The sequence below is a fragment of the Gordionus sp. m RMFG-2023 genome, chromosome 3 (assembly GCF_954871325.1).
Source record: "Gordionus sp. m RMFG-2023 chromosome 3, tfGorSpeb1-WG-v2, whole genome shotgun sequence".
Classification (NCBI taxonomy): domain Eukaryota; kingdom Metazoa; phylum Nematomorpha; class Gordioida; order Chordodea; family Parachordodidae; genus Gordionus; species Gordionus sp. m RMFG-2023.
In genome coordinates, this window is record NC_088777.1 from 36,181,287 (window position 1) to 36,200,016 (window position 18,730).

Here is an 18,730-nt window from a genome sequence, read left to right on the forward strand (position 1 = left end):
TAATCAACATCTTTAGATTTTTTTAAACTAAGTTAAGATTTTTTTATACAACTCAGAAACTTTCACCACAATAGTGGGAAGGGGGTGTACAATAACAATGCAAGAATAAGATCGTTATTGAAATTGAAAGGGAAATGTTATCTGGATGATATCATGATCTGGATAAAATTGAGTGGAGTAGGGGGATAGTTTTGATTTAAATTTCTTTTTTTTTTGCTAATTCGCATTTGGTAAGGGCTAGGAGGAGTTAGGGGTATGGGTAAATCGATTTTGGGTTAGGTGAGGAGCGTGGAAGTCCCTGAATGCATGTGCTCGTCTGTTTATATTAATTAATAAGTTTCAGGTTAAAAATATTGTAAAAAAACTCAAAATAATTTAATGTAAGCAAACTAGGTAAATCTAAACAGACAACTTGAACTATGACTAATGTCTAAAAAATAAAATACAATTTTAAAATATTGTAACAAATTTTTGGAAACATGGTAAAGTTTGAAAGATTATTATTATATAAATTTTTGAATGGATAACCCTGAGTGTCATGAAATAAATAAATGGTTTCACAAAATATTCGCTAAAAAAAGAAGAAGCCGAATCTATAGAAAAAACAAGTATAATATTGGTTTATTAAATTTAGGGGAGGAATATATTTAATAATGGGATGTATAACTATCAAACCTTTTGCGAATCAGGGAGAAGAGTATTGAAATGAACGGGATCTATGATTAATAATACTGTTCCATAGGAAGCTATAATCTATTAATAAAAAAAAGCTTAAGCTTTATTTAAAAAAAATTTCTTTTCTAACTTAATTTGGGCTGTGCCCGATATTAAATATTGGATCGGGGCCTATATTCAACGTTTAAAATATATCGGACTGGCCGATACTTTTAAAAAACAGATTCGATATTTATTGTTTTGGGTTATTTTATGATTGTATATATATATATAATATTTCTTATTTTATTCATTATTTCATAATAATAATTGTAGGAATAAAAATTTAATTTATGTAATGTTTTAAAAAAAATCGAATTATTTCAATAAATAGAGTAGCTTAAAATTTGATTTTTTGTTACATTATCTGCAACATGAAAATGATTTTAACATATCTAACGAGTCCAAATTTAGCTAGTATGGTTAGGCGGCTAGATTTAGTCGATTTTAAAAAAAATTGTAATTATGATTTTAGCCAAAATTAAATAACCCAAGTGTAGAAACTTTGCCCACAGATGAGAGAAAGATCTGGGCATCTATTGGCGAAATTTCGAGGTTTAAGTGATATTATTTAGCTAAAATTTTGATTTAGTCTTTAAAAATCAGCGAAATCGAGCCGACTAACATATATTCCGCCATAAGCATTGCCCATATTTAAAAAAAGATGACTAATTTTTGAAGAATAAAAAACAAAATACACTTAATAATTCATGAAAGTTAGTTCGTTTTTAAATAGAAAATATTGAATATTTATGAAATTGGATATAGATGGTAAATAAAAATAAAAAATAGAGAATCGGTATCGGATCGGTATGTGGTAATATCGGAAAATCGGATCGGTGAATTTGTGAGTGGGCACAAGCCTGATTTTAGTATTTCTAGAACTTCTTACTTTTACTAAAATAATTTACTAAACAATTTTGTCTTACACATCATTTTTTTTCTTTATCCCATATTATGATTCCATAAAGGACTTTGAAATTTATTGCAAATTAAATTATTTGTTAATTAATAAAGTTTTGCAGATGTAATACTCGTTAAATATTTTTTGATAAAAATAATAAAAATCAAGTCAGAAAACATCTAGTTTTATAAATCAGATGCTATTGGAACTAGGATAGGCTAAAAAATAGGTATTTTAATTGGTCAAACATGAATGTAAAAATATCATAATATTCGAAAAATATCCTAGCATTATCTTTTCAATAGTTTTTCCTAAACTTATTTATATATTTTTCAATATTTAAAAACAATAAATAAAACTTTTCCGTTTTCTTTAGAGCAGTCTAAGCATACGAGATTTTTGTTCCCGGTTCTGCCATGAGATATAACTTGAAGTTGATTGAAAGTTTTATCCAGTACAATTATTTCACTACCCGATCCATAAACCTTTGGTAGAGCAAAAAAAAATGGTGTAACATAAAATGAGCAAGTTAAAAAATGATTGCGATAAATAAAAAAATTAACAACATTGATACATTATAATTAAATGTTAGTAAATAATGAAATGAAAAGTTTAAAAAATGTTAATAGATTATATTTTCTAGAGTACTAAGTAGGAGCTGGGGTTTTTTTCAGCGCCGACCCTATTCGAGAAAAAAATCTTAAAAAATTTTTTGCCAATCTAATCTGGGAATTTTCAAAAATCCTAGTCCAATCTGATCTGAATAATTTCAAAGATCCTAGCGAAATTTTTATTTAGAAAACAAAATAATTTAAAAATTTTCCAGGTAAAGTATTATTAAATACTTTAAAAAAAAATTTATTTGTTTTTACCCCGAAAATTTTTTTTACATCTCTATTGCAAACTAAAAGAATCGTTTAAATACCCCCCCCCCCGCACACACACACCAAAAAAATTACACACGCACCCGAGTTAGTAATTATATGCAATTAAATCACTTAAAAACAAATAAAAAGGTAATTAAAAAACAAACGATATTCAACAATTAATGCAACGTTATCTCATACACTATAAATAAATATGCTTACATCAGAGTTTTATAACCTATAGCCTAAGTATGAATTTCGAAAAAAGCTTAAAATATATAGGACTAAAAGTCTTCGGAAAATAAATGTAATTTAAAAATAAAACTACGGTTAATATGTAAAGTTAAGAATTAGCTTTTATACTTTTAATCAGGGATGCGAACCCGGCAAAATTTTTGCCCGGGTTCGGGTTTGGTTTAAGGTTAAAAAAATAGGTAGGTTCGGTTCGGGTTCGGTTCAGGGAAATATTTTTGAACCCGGGTTTGGTTCCGGGTTCAGCTCAGGTTTAAGAATTTTTGAATTGATAAAAAAAATATTCTATATTTAAATCATAATTAAAAAGCTAGACATAAATTTGGTATAAAAAATAAATTTTTTATTTTTTTTATAGGCATAATATAGTTAAAAAATACAAAGCATAGTCATGTATAGATTTAAAAAATTTTATTTAGACGTATTTCTTTAAATTAACAATATCCAATATAATAATTTTTACTTTTACTTGTTCACTTTCATTTTCCTCTAATTAATAATCTTTGAGAATAAGTTAAAAATTAGAAATAAATGGCGTAAATGAATTTAATTGTTTAAAATTTATTAACAATCCAATAGGAATCTTTGAGAATAAATTTACAAAAATTTAAAAAGTAAATGAATTAAGTTGTTTAAAATTTATTAACACTTCACTTAATTGAAAATATTATAAAATGTCAAGTAAATTATTAATATTTGTATTTACAATTATACAAATATCTTATTTAAACAATACACTGAACCCGGTTGAACCAGGGTTCAAATAAAAATTCCTGGTTCGGTTCGGAGTTTTGAAAATTTTATAAACGGAGTTCAGGTTCGGTTCGGGTTCAGATTTTTCCCCAAAAACCCGGGTTTTCTTCTCCGGGTTTGGGTTCGGTTCGAACCCCTGTTTTTAATTATGCATGTATTTTAAAACATCGTACAGGGCTGAGACCCCGAACCCTCGAAATTTTACTGTTCAAGAATATATGTTTAATTTATTCTCTCAATGATTATATTTTGGTATTTATCACGATTATTTTCGCTTAAATAAAATATTAAAATTCAAATATATTATTTTTTTTAAATCGTATTTTATTATTCTAATTATAATTATGTTATGATGATAAACTAATTTTATGATGAATGCTAAATGTAATGAAATAAATTTTAAAAAACTGATGTTTCTGTAATTTCAACTATTTATAAGCCCTTTTTTCGAATATTTGTATAATTCGTATTTGATTCGTCGAAGAGAAAAATTGTATTATTCTATTTGTATTTGCGAATAATAAAAACCTTTTTCTATTTGATTCGTCGAATATTCGATACGATACGATTTGAAAATTAAATTCTTTAAAACTGAAATTTAAGAGTGATTTATCAATATGGAAATAAAATTTTAAAAAAGTAATGCAAGGAACAAGTTAAATATTTATGAATAATTTTAAATATATACAAATATTTAAGAATTATAGAATAATATTAAATTATACGTATAATTTTGAATAATTCTGTCTAATAATAAGAAAATTAGACAGATACTATATATTTTTAATTCATATTCGAATCGAATCAAATCGAAAAACGATAATTCGCTATATACTCCGCATCAACTCAGTTCAGGGAGATTTATTTTTTAGAACGAGGGTTCATAGCCTTGGCTAAACAAAAACAAATTTTAATAAATATTCTTATATTCAGGTACATGATATAAATGCAGTAATAGTAATTGGGTCACCTCTGAATGAAGGATTTACGGTATTTAATATTTGTAATTGCATAATAAAAAATTTTTCTTCTAAATTTATAGTTATCAATAAATAGAAACCCATATGCTTGGTTATATCATTCCCTAACTCATAAAAAACTATAAATAAAATCTTTCTTTTACGACTATTTGGCATGAAGACCAAAAAAATACTATATATCGATATTTTGATAACGATTTAATAAAGAATATATTTAAGATATACATATATATATATATATTATAATTATTTATCAAAATATATTTTATAGTTAATTTTCTTGGCGCGATAAAAATAAAATCATCATTATTTAATTCAATGGTGAAAGATAATTTATCGAATTATGAGAATTATTTATTGTTTATATAACTGAACATTGAAAAAAAGAAAAGAATTCGTCAAATGGAAAATAATATCTTACAAATTACAAATTGACAATGGCATTTTGTAACTAAAATGCTAATTTTTTTCTGCTAAGTTATGGAATTTATTTTTAATGATGTTCTTTTATCGATTATTGGTTATGGATTTTGGGTCACATAAAATATATTTTTCATGGAAAAACTTCAATAATGTAATGAGTATATGTATGGATGTTTAAAATGCATTTATTTTTAAAAATAGGGTTTGGTAAAAAAAACAAATTTGGCTAATTTTGTTTTTTGAATATTTAAAATAAAATATAGAGCCATATGAAATTGAGCCCAAAAAATTCTGGATCGAATTGGTCAGATAAAATTTTTCTCTCAAATCGGGGATGGGAAAAATAGGTCTGGTTCGATGCAGGACTTTAATATTCATGAAAAATATTAAGAAAAGTAAATAATTTAAAATTTTGTCGAGATCCAAGTCGGGTAAAAAAAATTTGGAACCATTACTAAAAAGATTTTCTTTTTTAAAATATGCTTTGGCTCCAGTATTATTTTTTGGTTTATATCAGGGATCCAAACCGTAAAGAATATTGGTTCGGTTCAGTTAAAAATAATAGTTCAGGTTAGGTTCGTAAAGAATAATAGTATCGGTACGATTTGAACCTTTAAAAGCCTATTCGGAACATTTCGCATATAAGTGTATTAGAAATTATTTAAATTTTATCATTATTCTCTAAAATATTTGAGCCGTATATAATTAAAATACTTTCAAGATTTTTCTTCTGTCAAATTATATCTATAAGGAAGAAGAGTAAATTTTAGGACCGAGAACACTTCCATATGCGAACTTGGGCAGCTGGTACCAGTCAAATAGCAATATAGAAAAATAATTACTGACACTTTTTAGTCAAAAGGGTTAGAGGTTCGGTTTGAATCCCTGGTTTATATATTCGTTTTTATTTCGAAAAATAAAAAATAATTTTTTTGATCTAAGCCTAAGGATATATATAAGTTTTTTAGCTTTATATCATTAAAGTTTAGAGCCATTTTTAGAGTTAATAGTATTTCGTATCCAGTTCTCAGATGAATAGTTTCAAATTAAAGTCAATTACCTCAAATCAAAAATTTGGTAATAAATGCGATGACTGTATACATTCATCGAATGCTACTTACAACTATTATAATTAGTGTAAATAAATCAATTTAGAGGAAATTTTTTTTATAAAATAATTATGATTGAAGTATTTCTTTTTTATTTTAAATATTTAATTTGTTTTAGTAATTTTTACTTGATGTTGACTGGCTGATTGTACTGAAATATCAAAAAAAAATCCTAAACATGGCCTATTAATATCAATCTCATTTATTTTTAATATGCGTCGTACGTTCGAGATAAACCTAAAGCTTAGATATAAATTTATTATCCCAGCTAAATTTTATTAATAGGGTTGGCGATTATCAAATATAATTTTTTTTGCTCGCATTTTAAATAATTATTAGTTTTGGTCATCCAATTTTACTTTTGGCATACAAGGTTCAATTAATCGCTAAATTTTAATTTTTACAAATAATTTTATGTTGTGTAAATCAAGAAATTATTTTATTTGGTATAATAAACTCCTATAAAAATCTTTTTAATTAAAAATTAAGGAGCAGGCAACCTTAATAAAAATTTTAAACTGGACCGGGCCGGGCATTAGCTGAATTCCCACCAACCGGGCCTAAAACTTTTACCATTTGCAGACCCCTGACGTCTATTGATTAATGAAAAAAGGAATTAACTTAGTATCATAGTATATTATCGGCCACATTTTTAAAAATGGCTACAATATTTTAGTCAAAAAATTTTAAGTAAGCCTCGAGATTTCGTTAATAGATGTCCAAACTTTTTTGTTATCTATGAGTAAAATCTGTAGACATGAATAATATTTTTGAGCTAAAATATTGGGTTAGTCATTTTTTAAAAATCGAGCCGTTTAACAACACTAATTCGTTCTACAATCTTTAGGAAATAGATTTAAGAAATTTGAAACTCTCGAAAAGAGGTTTCATATGTTGGTTTCCAAAGTAATTAAGTTATAAATTTTTTTATTAATAATTTAATTTTACTAATTTATTTTGTTCTTTACTTTTAAGTTTAAGTATAGAGTTATTATCCACACATTCAAACCATTAATAGCCTCACAAAAATACAGTGGCGTAGCCAAGATTGATTCATAGGGGGGGGGGGGGCTTCACCCCCAAACCGCATTTTAAAAATTTGCCAATTTTGTGTTTTATTGGTGTCTAACCACTATAGTAGCCAGCATAAGTGAAAAAAATATTACAAAATTTTGGCCAAATTTTTGATTAATACGCGACTGAAAGCATTATTCTGAAAATTTTATCAATGTTTAATCAATTGTAAAATAATTCAATCCATTCGGTGTAGAAAGAAGAATATAATCGCCCCCCCCAACCTCCCATTTTTTATGATCACTCAATATATCTTTCAAATAATTGTTTTAATTAAATTTTTACATATAATAAAATTTTGCAGAGAATTTCATTATAGATTTTATTTATTATTTATACAATAAAATAAATTTCAAAATGTATAAATTTTATACAGATTTAAAAATTTATTCTAAATAACTATATTTAAAAAAAATAGAATTACAAAAAAATATGATTAATTCTTGTGCGGTATTCAAAAAAATCTAATTTAACAATTATAATATATAATACAAATGAGTATATTAATAAAACATAAATAATTCTTATTAGAGATCCGCAAAAGTAGGTAAATCGGGATCGGGCTCGGTCGGGCCTAATATTTTTTTTAAAAAATTCAGGCCGAATTGGGTCGGGCCTTGGAAATTTTTTTAAATATATCTCAATATATCAATTTATGTTAAATTTTTTATGTAAAATAAAAATATTTTATTTTATTTATAAAAACTAGACGCCATATAACATATATCTTTTATTTTGAGTAATTATAAAAATGAATTTCTATATTTAAATAAATTCGTGTCAGGCCGACAAAACTTTTTAAAAAAATTTCGGGTTCGGGCCGGCAAAACTTTGTTAAAATAATTTAGGGCAGGGCCGGGCTTGAAAAATTAGGCCCGATGCAGATCACTTGCAAATGCAATATTTTTATTAAAAATAGTATAATATATAAATATTATAACTAAAAATTCATTACAATTACGTTTTGAATATAAAAATTTTATGACTAAAATCATATTATAATAATATAGCAATTTTATAATTTGAATCTATAAAGAGAGGTCTACTTATCTCTGAGATTTGACTAATTCATCTAGAATCAATTATCTAGAATAATCTTCTTATAAATATTTAATATTGCGAATCCATTTAAACGGCTTTCATAGGTGCTATTTCTTAAATAGGTTTTTAACCTTTTCAAAGTTGAAAAAGACCTTCATTAATGAAGGTGCTAATCGGTAAAATAGCTAAGATAAAAAGCAATGTTTTGATATTAAGCAGGGAATCTAAAGTGCAATTATACATGGAAAGGGCCTGTAAAGCATATTTTGGTCTCAAAGAGTACTCTATTCTGTCAAAATTTTTATATCAAAATTCGACATAACAAAGTAATTTATCATACGATTCTGATAATTCATCAGAATAAAACTCTGAGATTTTCTTAATATCCTCTCGCGTTTCAAGTGTATTTAGACTCAACCGGCAAAAGAAAATAAAAGCTGTTTAAAATAAAATTGTGACTAATAAATATTTCCTTTAATTAAAATAAAAATGTATAAATAAGGGGAAATATTAATTTTATAAAAATTCTCAATCGTAGATGCATCAATATTTAAGCGATTGGATTATCTGGAAACTACTCTAGGTTTAAAATTTTTAATCCCAAACATATTAGCGATCACCTTTACTCATTATATTTCCCAAATTAAATGATTTTTCTTTTATTTAAAAATTATAAAAAATTAATTATAAAATTAAAAACTATCTAACTAGTTTAACAATATAAATTTTATTATCAAATTTATATAATATCTAATTTAACTATGCGAGAAAAAATTTACAATGTATTTTTATTGTTATTTAATATTTTACATTTAATACATATTTTTAAACCATGTTATCATTTAATATTAAAAATTCTTTTTTGTTTTTTTAAAATATATTTCATTTTGATATCGTATATAATTTTATTTAGAAATTGAAACCATTTTTTAAATAAAATTATTTGCAATAAGAAAAAAATTTTTTAAAAAAATTTATTTTTTCGGAGATTATGGGGGGGGGGGTTAACCTTAACCCCCCTTTCTCTACGCCACTGCAACAATACAAGAACGGACATAATTCCGTGTTTTAGTTGTGTTCCTGAATTATCTCACCCTTTTCACTTCTCAGCCATATAAAGCTCGGTGACTCCACGCTCACAGGTTGGGAGAGTGGTATTTTTTGCATGAGAGCTTTCTCATGTTAACATCTCTCCTCCAATTTCTACACAGACTCAAGCAAAATTAATAAACATTGCTATTTACCTCGCAATAACCTTTCTAATAGCCATAACTCCTGGCGATATGGCCCAGAGACCCTGGATCGGTCTTTGGGTCGGATATGGGTTGAATATTCTATTTTCTAGCCGGCCTGGGTTTTTAAAAAATTATAAATGGACTTTGGCCTACGCTTAAAACAGTTAACTTAAAAATTATTGCAAATTTTTCTAATAATAAATTTCAGTATTGCAAACAAAATGATTGCCTAAAAATACTGAAATATTGTTTATTTTCATTGAATACAATATATTAAATTTTTGGATATGAGTTTGGGAAAAATTGAGACTATTATAGCGGTCCAGTGGTCCGGTGAGACCAATTAAAAAAGATAAAAGTTTACAATGAATTACTTTTTAATTAATGTACATGAACACAAAACATGTTTATTTAATGCCTAACATTTTATAATATCTCATTCATTGTTTGCTTTTCTATTCTTTTGCATAAAGAAACAACAATATATATAAATATTTATTTATTTTATTAATCAATATATTTATCTAAAGAAATATCCTTGAAGGAGAGAAGAACCAGGGATAGCATCGATGTGACTAGGACATCAGAGGAATCTGAGAAAAATAAATGATCCAAAGCTGTTTAACCAATATTTAATATCCAATTAAATACATCATATTAGTTGGTGGTAAGGGAATCAATATCAATTCCCAATTCTGACCAGAAATAGTAATGGACTATCTCCCACAATAGGCAACATCAGTAGCACGTGAAAGAATCTTTTCTGAAGATAGTGATAAAATATCAAAAAAATGGAATAAAATGAATCCAAGGATGGTTCAACCTCTAATGAAATTTGATATTATGGATAAAAAATGGAATTAATTTGTTTTTTTAGAAGATTATTAAAATATTTATATATACAGGTTCTCAATTCAAAAAAGGAAAAGCCCCAATCAAAAAAGGAAAAGTTTCAATCATAAAAGGAAAAGGTCCGATCCAAAAAGGAAAATGGTCAATCATAAAAGGAAAAGGTTCAATCATAAAAGGAAAAGGTTCAAACATAAAAGGAAAAGGTTCAATCAAAAAAGGAAAAGGTCCAAACAAAAAAGGAGTGTCAATCAAAAAAGGAAAAGTCCCAGGTTTAGGAAAAGTTCGATCAAAAAAGGAAAAGAAGAAAAAAATACAATCAAAAAAGGAAAATCGTAATTTTTAATTTTTTCTTGTCAATTTTTATTTATTTTTGTTATTCCTTCTTATTTTATTTCTAACTTTTTGCGATTTCTTTACTTTATTTTTCTTACTATATCTTTTCTCAATTGATTTTTCTTCTCATTTTTGATAATTCTTTTGTCTATGTAAAAATCATTTTAAAATTTTTCGTTATTTTTGCATCTCTCAGATCCATTTTCTTAACAATTCTTTACTTTTTTTCATCATACATACAATATACTTCTTAAGATTTTTTCTCCTTATATTGTAATCTTTTACATACATTTCTAACCGTTTCAATCTTTTTAAGTCATTTTTAATTTTATTTTTTTGATCTTTTCTTAATTTTTTTTCTTTTCAATTTTGATAATTCTTTATAGCAGGGATTTGAACCGAACCTGAACCCGGAGGAGTAAACCCGGGTTTTTGATAAAAAAATTTGAACCCGAACCGAACCTGAACCCTATTTATAAAATTTTTACAACCCGAACCGAACCCAGGAATTTTTATGAACCCGGGTTCAAGCGGGTTCAGTGTATTGTTTAAAATCATATATTAAGATATTTGTATAATTGTAAATACAAATATTAATAATTTAATTGAGATTTTAAAAAATTATCATAATACCTTTTAAGTGAAGTGATAATAAATTTTAAAAAACTTAATTCATTTACGCCATTTTTTAATTTTTTTTTAAATTTATTTTCAAAGATTCTTATTGGAGTGTTAAATAAATTTAAAGCAATTAAATACATTCACGCCATTTATTTTTAATTTTTAACTTAGTCTCAAAGATTACTAATTAAAGGAATGAACAAGTCATAGTAAAAATTATTGTATTGATTTATTTTTTGTTCAGATTAATTTTTAATATATATTAATGAAGTGTATATTATAATTGAAATTAAATTTATATATCTGTTTTTTAATTCTATGAAATCATTGCTATTTAAAATTTATCCTCTTTAACTCTTTTATTTCAAGGTTTATGACTGTTTTGTATTTTTAAATGTATTTTGCCTATAAATAAAATAAAAAATTTATTTTTATACCAAATTTATGTCTAGTTTTTTAATATCAATTCGAAAATTCTTAAGCCCGAGCTGAACCTGGAACCAAACCCGGGTTCAAAAATGTTTCCATAAACCGAACCCGAACCGAACCCACCTTTTATTTTTTTCACTTAAACCGAACCCGAACCGAATCCGGGGCTAAAATTTTGCCGGGTTCGCATCCCTGCTTTTTAGGGGTTATATTTAATTTTCACAAATTTGAAAAAAGGTCAAAAAAATAAAGATTAAAAATGACTTAAAGCAAATGAAAAGGTTAGAAATGTATGTAAAAGATTACAATATAAGGAGAAAAAATCATAAAAAGAATATTGTATGTATGATGAAAAAAAAGTAAAGAATTGTTAAAATAATGGAGCTGAGAAAGAAAAATAAGGGAAAATTATCTTATTTTTAAAAAGACAAAAGAATTATCAAAAATGAGAAGAAAAATAAATTGAGAAAAGATATAGTAAGAAAAATAAAGTAAAGAAATCGCAATAAGTTAGAAATGAATTGAGAAAAGATATAAAAAATAAAGTAATGAAATCGCAAAAAGTTAAAAGTAAAATAAGAGAGAATAACAAAAATAAACAAAAATTTTAAAAAAATTGACACGAAAATTTTTTTTTTAATTTTTTTTTAAAAAAATTAAGATTTTCCTTTTTTGAATGGAAATTTCTTTTTTTGATTGACACTTATCCTTTTTTAATTGTACCTTTTCCTTTTTTGTTTGACACTCCCTTTTTTGATCAGACTTTTTCCTAAACCTTTGGGACTTTTCCTTTTTTGGGCCTTTTTCTTATTTGATTGACCTTTTCCTTTTTTGGTCAGGCCTTTTCCTTTTATGATTGAAGCTATTCCTTTTTGGATTGAAACTTTTCCTTTTTTGAATGGGAAACCCTGCAAATCAATCTTATTTTATAACCAAATATCATCACATATTATAAACTCATTAAATATGCTAATTGATTTATATTATATTCAATAAATTAGGTATTAAAAAATTATTTGATGATATAATTAAAATATTGGTAATTTAACACATTTCCTTTTAATAAATTTAATACAAAATAAAACTTTTATAGTATAATAAAAAAACATATTTTAAATGGGACCGGACGGACCAGACCCATGGTCTAGTCTCATCCAACCCCAGCAGTTAAGTCCCATTTTAGAAAAAAGATCCAACCGGGTGGGATGGGACTGAACTACTGCAAACACTAGCCACAATATTTCAATAAAATTTCACTAGAAGATGTCTAGTTAAAAAATCTTCTCAAAATCATTTACAAGAAAAATAAACTTTTTTATTTATAAATAATTATGTATATTGTAAAACATGATTTTTTTAAAAAAATCAATATTCAACTATATTACAATGGGACGAAGTGTGAAAATAAATATTGCATAAAAATTAACAAAATATATAATATTTTCGAATAAAAGGGATGCAATCGAAGTTTGTTAACCTTAACGACAATTTCATCTTTAGTGTCTTTTAAAATATCTTTATAAAATTGGGGCTTAATTAATAAAGTTAAGGATTGTAAAATCTAAGGGTTTTTAAGAAAACCAGGAACAATATAATTTAATGGAATAAAGTGTATATCAAATTTTAAGCTGACGTTTGGTTCGAAACTATTTTAGAAATATACAACTTTAAAATATGACAGGATTAAATTAATGCTTAATTAAGCAGATGATAATATAACCTTAATAAGGTTTATATCTTAACTGCCAACCACAATAAAATAACCTTTTTATAAAATCACTAATAGCTTTTAATAACGTATGAATTTATGCATTCTTATATAAATTTATATATTATTAAAAATTATGGTAAAGTAAAGGTAATTTCTTCATAATTTTAAGAAATTGCCAATTTAGCTTAAATAATTGTTCATTAAATTATAATGATATTTCATAATCATATTAGATGGAAAACTTACATTATAAAAATAAAAATTTTATAAAAAATATCAACTTATAGTAAATTGACATCAATTTAAATACAATATAAGTATTATGTTTCTAAAAAACCCAATAAGTTAACATTTTTATAATTGAGGTCATTTGTGTTCATCTTTATACTCTGACAAAAACTGATGCAATCAATTTGAAAAATATAGAATAGTTTGCCAAAAGTTTTCCACGAGCCCAGCCCTTTAGGACTTTAATTAATAAAACTCTGGTATATTATAATATGATCGAACCAAAAATTTGATCTTTATATTATATAATAAATTTGTTAGTCTGTAGTTACAATTTACAAATATCATATTTAAAGTTAAAATAATTGTTTTTATAAATGATATTACAAATAACCTATGTATAAAATTCAACCTTGATATTGATATGATATATTTTGTTTCATTTATATTCTGGTAAAATATTATAAAACGTAATAAAATGGTATTAATTTTTTTTTAAATAATGGGCCCATTTTATTTATGAAATGCTAAAAATCAAACTTCTTTACCGTCCGTTCCGTCTCCTCTGAGTAGTGTTTATAAACGGCCTGATTAAGATTTTAACCAAAATAATATTATGTAAGCCTGTAAACTCGAATTTTAATTTATTTTTTTTAAAAAATTAAGTTAACTTAAATTTTTCATAAAATTCTTTATAAAGTACTTTGACAAATATAACGGTCTACATATTTATATACTTTAAATATCCATTAATTATTTTGAAACCTATCAAGTTTTTCTTTTATTTCTTTTTAAATTAAATATAATCTTCATTATAGTTTTTCTCTTCTTTAAATATATTAATTTCCACAATTTATATATTATCAAAAACATAACATTTACATTAATAATAAAAAATTTACTGTCAAAAAAAATAATTTTAAATAATGATATTTGTTATAAGATAAGTTAGATTCGGGAAAGTTATATTATATCATCATTTTTATAAAAAAGTGAAGAAAGCACAAAAAATGAGAATGAAAAAATAAGGTTAAATAAGGCTTTCAGGTATGAATTATGGAATAAAAAAACGCAGATTTTCATCTTTCCCTTTTATTAAACATTATTATAAATTTTTAAACAACAATTTATTATTCACTTATATTAATAATTAGATGTATTTTAAAAATTTATAAAATATGACAAAAATTTAGCGAATTAAATATTTTAAAAAAATATAATATTAATCAATTTTAAAAAAATATATATCTTTCCTTTTTTTTTAATTTAAAAGTTAAGTAGTCTTCGATTATTACATTATTTCTCTCTTTATATCTCTCAATTTTCACAATATACATAAAAACACGACATTATATAAAATAATGAAATTTTTAATGTATCAAAAAAATATCGTTTATTATATATTTCAAATAATAATATTATATTTAATAATAAAGTAGATCAGAAGTTATATTATATATGAGATTTTAAAAAAGCATCGAGATAACAAAAAAGAGAAAGAAGAAAAAAATTAAGGTTAAATAACGCTTTCAGGTATAAATAACGAAATTTAAGAAAATTATTAAATTTTTTTAAACAGATAATCATAATCATCATCACTTAATTAATAATTAGTTGGAAATATTTTAAAAATAATAACCTATCCCAATAAAATTTCGGCTGACTAAATTTTCGACAACACTTTCTCAGTGTTGCTAATTATTATAATAAACAAATTTCGGACTGTTTGGATGGTATAGTTTTGATTAACGAAAAAATACAAATAAGCTAAAATGGTCACCTAGTTCGAAATGATATATTTATAAAATTCGCCCTTATCCCGATGTATAATAAATTGTTCATAACCCTATAATACCAAATATCACTAAATTAGAATAACTTAGAGGTGCTCCAAAAATTTTTAAAAATATCTAATTTGTATAAAAAATCGAAATAGAAGTAGGCGTGGTCGAACTGAACAACTTTTGAAAATTATTACTTGGGCAGTTCTGTATCTCCCGAAAAATTTTGTAAAGCCTACAGATAGGTGCCATTTCCTTTTATAAAAAATTATGGTGTCTGGCAAGACAATTTGTATAAGATTATAGGGGCTTGGGCTGATGGGCAAAAAATTTACTCACTGCCGGTTCGGGCTGGAGTCGATCTCTAGGTAAGATGTGGTTTTGGAGTAGTGAAAGTCATAGTCCGGATCGAACCACAGACCTATAAAAAACCGGTTAGACCATGATTATAAATAAAAAATTCAATTCTTGTTTTATTTTTATTAAATACAAAAGTATCGTATGATAATAATATCAAATCAAATATGAATATAATAATTAATTCAAGTATTTAATTTAAAACTGTTTTTTTGACAAACTTTTCGTTTTCCAAATATTGATTATATAAAATTAAAATCAGTTGGAGGATGAGGTAGAGCCCTACATGCCAGGTATGACCCTATAATTTTTGAATTGGACCTGGCTACGCTTAAAATTACAAAAAAAATGAAATAGAAAAATTTTCTTTTCAATAATTTCTTTGGGATTTGGACAAATCAATAAGTGATTTTTAGTTTATCTAACTTTATAAAAAAGTTTTTAATTTATATTTTTTAATTAGAAATTTAAGCTATGCCTTGTTTGAGCTTTCAGATAAATATAAATTTTGGGCCTCATTCAGGCTTAATAAAATTTTGGATGTGCAACCATAGAATAAGATGGCTCCTAATTGCCACCTGTAATTATGGTCTTTGTTATAGATGTCTATAATAGAAGTGACACCTCGTTGTTTGAATTAAGGTGGATTTTTTTTTCAATGTGAAAAACACAAATTGTGTTTTTTAACGCAAAAAAAAAGTTTACCTATTTACATCTTGACATTTAAAATACTTTATTTAAAATAAAATAAAAAACGGAAACGATAAAATTTGTAAACTATAGGAACTTAATTTGATAATATTTTTATTTAAAAAAATTATTGTGATTTTCTTCGATTTAATAAATGATGTTTTATTTTATAATCAAATTGATGGATAACCTAAATATTTTGTTATAATTATTAGTGAAACTTTTTTTTAAAAATTTGGTTGCGTTGTTAAAAAGCCCAATTTGGGTCTATTTTTAAAAATGGCCAGATTATGATTTTATCCAAAATAATATTGTATAAAACTCAAGATTTGGCAAGTAAAAGCTCAAACCTTTCTGCAATCTATGAGCAAAATCTCCGAGCTTACACAATATTATTTTGTTTATAATCTTAATCAAGCCGTTTTTAGAAATCAACCAAAATCGGGACTTTTAACAACACTACTTGCCCATTTTAAAAAATGAGGGAAGTTATTTTTCATCAAATTTTACCACTTTTGATCTCTATATTTTAATGCTCAATCAAATTCTACAAACTTCTGAGGATATTAAGTTCCATATTGGCAAATAAGTGGCATTAATAAATTGCTCAATTTTGTAATTTCTTGAAATGATTTGATAAAAAATGGGCATATTAAAAAAAAATTCAATAACAGCCTAGGGATATTTTTTACTTTTTTAAAAAGCTTAATTTTTATATAATCAATATAGAATTGATAATTAATCTTTTGCTATCTATCATTTTAACCTCCAAATTTGTTTTAATTAGAAATTTTAGTGTAATATTAAACTTGGTAAAATGTAAGGATAAAATTATTTTAAAAGGAAATGCAGCAAGTGGAACTATATAGCATGAATTTAAGATAAAAGAACTGTAAATATACATTTTTCTTGTTGCTATAGGTTATTATACATTAAAAATAATAGCGTATTTTATAAATTGTTAGTTGGGGGAGGAGGTGATTTTTTCTAACAATAATTAGCAAAAAAGATCTGTAATTCTATCTAAAATGAGTATTAGAAAGGAAATAAGTATAAATATAAAATAGGGAGGCATGAGACCCTTTGTACCCCACTAACAAAATAATTATCATTTAACAAGATATATTATTGTAACAAATTTTATAAACAGATAAATCTATAAAAGTGAAGATAATATGGCATTATTATACAAAATCAAATTGCTTTAATATCTAATTTTGGATTTCAAAATCTTCTTTAAAAAATAATTGATAATCATTAAAAAAAAGAATTAACAAATATTAATAACTATGATTGTTTAGAAAGTTAAGCAAAATTTATAAATTTCACCTTTAGTTTATATTAAAAATCATGGAACAATTAGTAAAATGGGTGGGTTAAAATTTTAGGTACAAATGAATTAAATATTTTTGGGTGTAATGAATAAGGTGGGTATATATAATTAAAAATTAATTTATTATTTTAAGTACTAAAATAAAAATATAAAAGTATGCAAACCAACAAATCAAATAATTTTCAAAATATTCAACAAATAATCTAGGCAAAATTTATATTTTATATAAATAAGTATGACAGGAAAAAAAAATTTAAAACAATGGGCAGATATGTTAAAAAAAGTAACAAAATAAGTGGATTAGAAACTTGGTCATTACAGACAACTATATTATTCGAATTAGTATGAAGTTCTAAAAAAAGATTTATATAGCCTTAGTTAATGTCATTTTTCAATGTTAATGAGGACACCATGATGTCGAAAAAAGTTAGTTGTGTCTGAAAAGGGAACTATCTAACTAAAAAGCTATATTTAGTAATATTGAGTTAAAAATATTTGGGGCAAATAGTTCAATTCCTTGCGCAAAATTATGCATGGTATATGCATATATTTTTATATTACTAAGAACGGATAACCATCAATATTGCCATTGCAAAAAGTAAAATCTCCATCATTTGCAGACCCCGATATAATTTGATGGCAATTCATATTTGGAATTTAATTATTATAAAATATTTTTCCATTTAATATCAAGCGATAACTATGAATAATAAAATAAGAGTAGTCTTTAAACAATTATATGTTTAATATGTATTTCACTAAAAATAATTGTAATTGATAAAAAAAAATTAAAAAAACAATTTACCGCATTCTTAAAGGTGATAAAATTTTTCATATATTGAACTTTGAACATCTATAATTGGGTAATAGTCGATCTTTTTTAGATAAGGCTAGTCCCATAGGCATATCCAGGATTTTGCTAAAGGGGGAGAAGCACTATCAAGTGTATTTTTTTGCCCATAAAAAAATAATTTTGGGTTTTTACTTTTTTAAAAATTAAAATGCTCCTTTTCAAAAAAAATTTGAATTATAGTCCTTAAAAAA

General features: G+C 24.8%; 1 protein-coding gene across 4 annotated transcripts in view; it reads right to left on the minus strand.

The window, feature by feature from the left end:
• LOC135926640 (uncharacterized) overlaps positions 1-18,472 on the minus strand; it is an 84,809-nt gene extending 66,337 nt beyond the window's left edge. For 2 of the 4 annotated variants that reach the window (XM_065462568.1, XM_065462566.1), the window contains exons 1-3: positions 18,248-18,470; positions 1,978-2,103; positions 676-753 (exon numbers count right to left, since the gene is read on the minus strand). In XM_065462568.1, the coding sequence (XP_065318640.1) occupies positions 676-753; positions 1,978-2,103; positions 18,248-18,334 (291 nt within the window). In that variant the 5' untranslated portion in view covers positions 18,335-18,470. Of the gene's footprint in view, positions 1-675; positions 754-1,977; positions 2,104-18,247 lie in introns of all 4 variants that reach the window. The other 2 variants (XM_065462567.1, XM_065462569.1) reach the window with 2 other exon arrangements.
• Between the last annotated feature and the right edge of the window lie 258 nt (positions 18,473-18,730).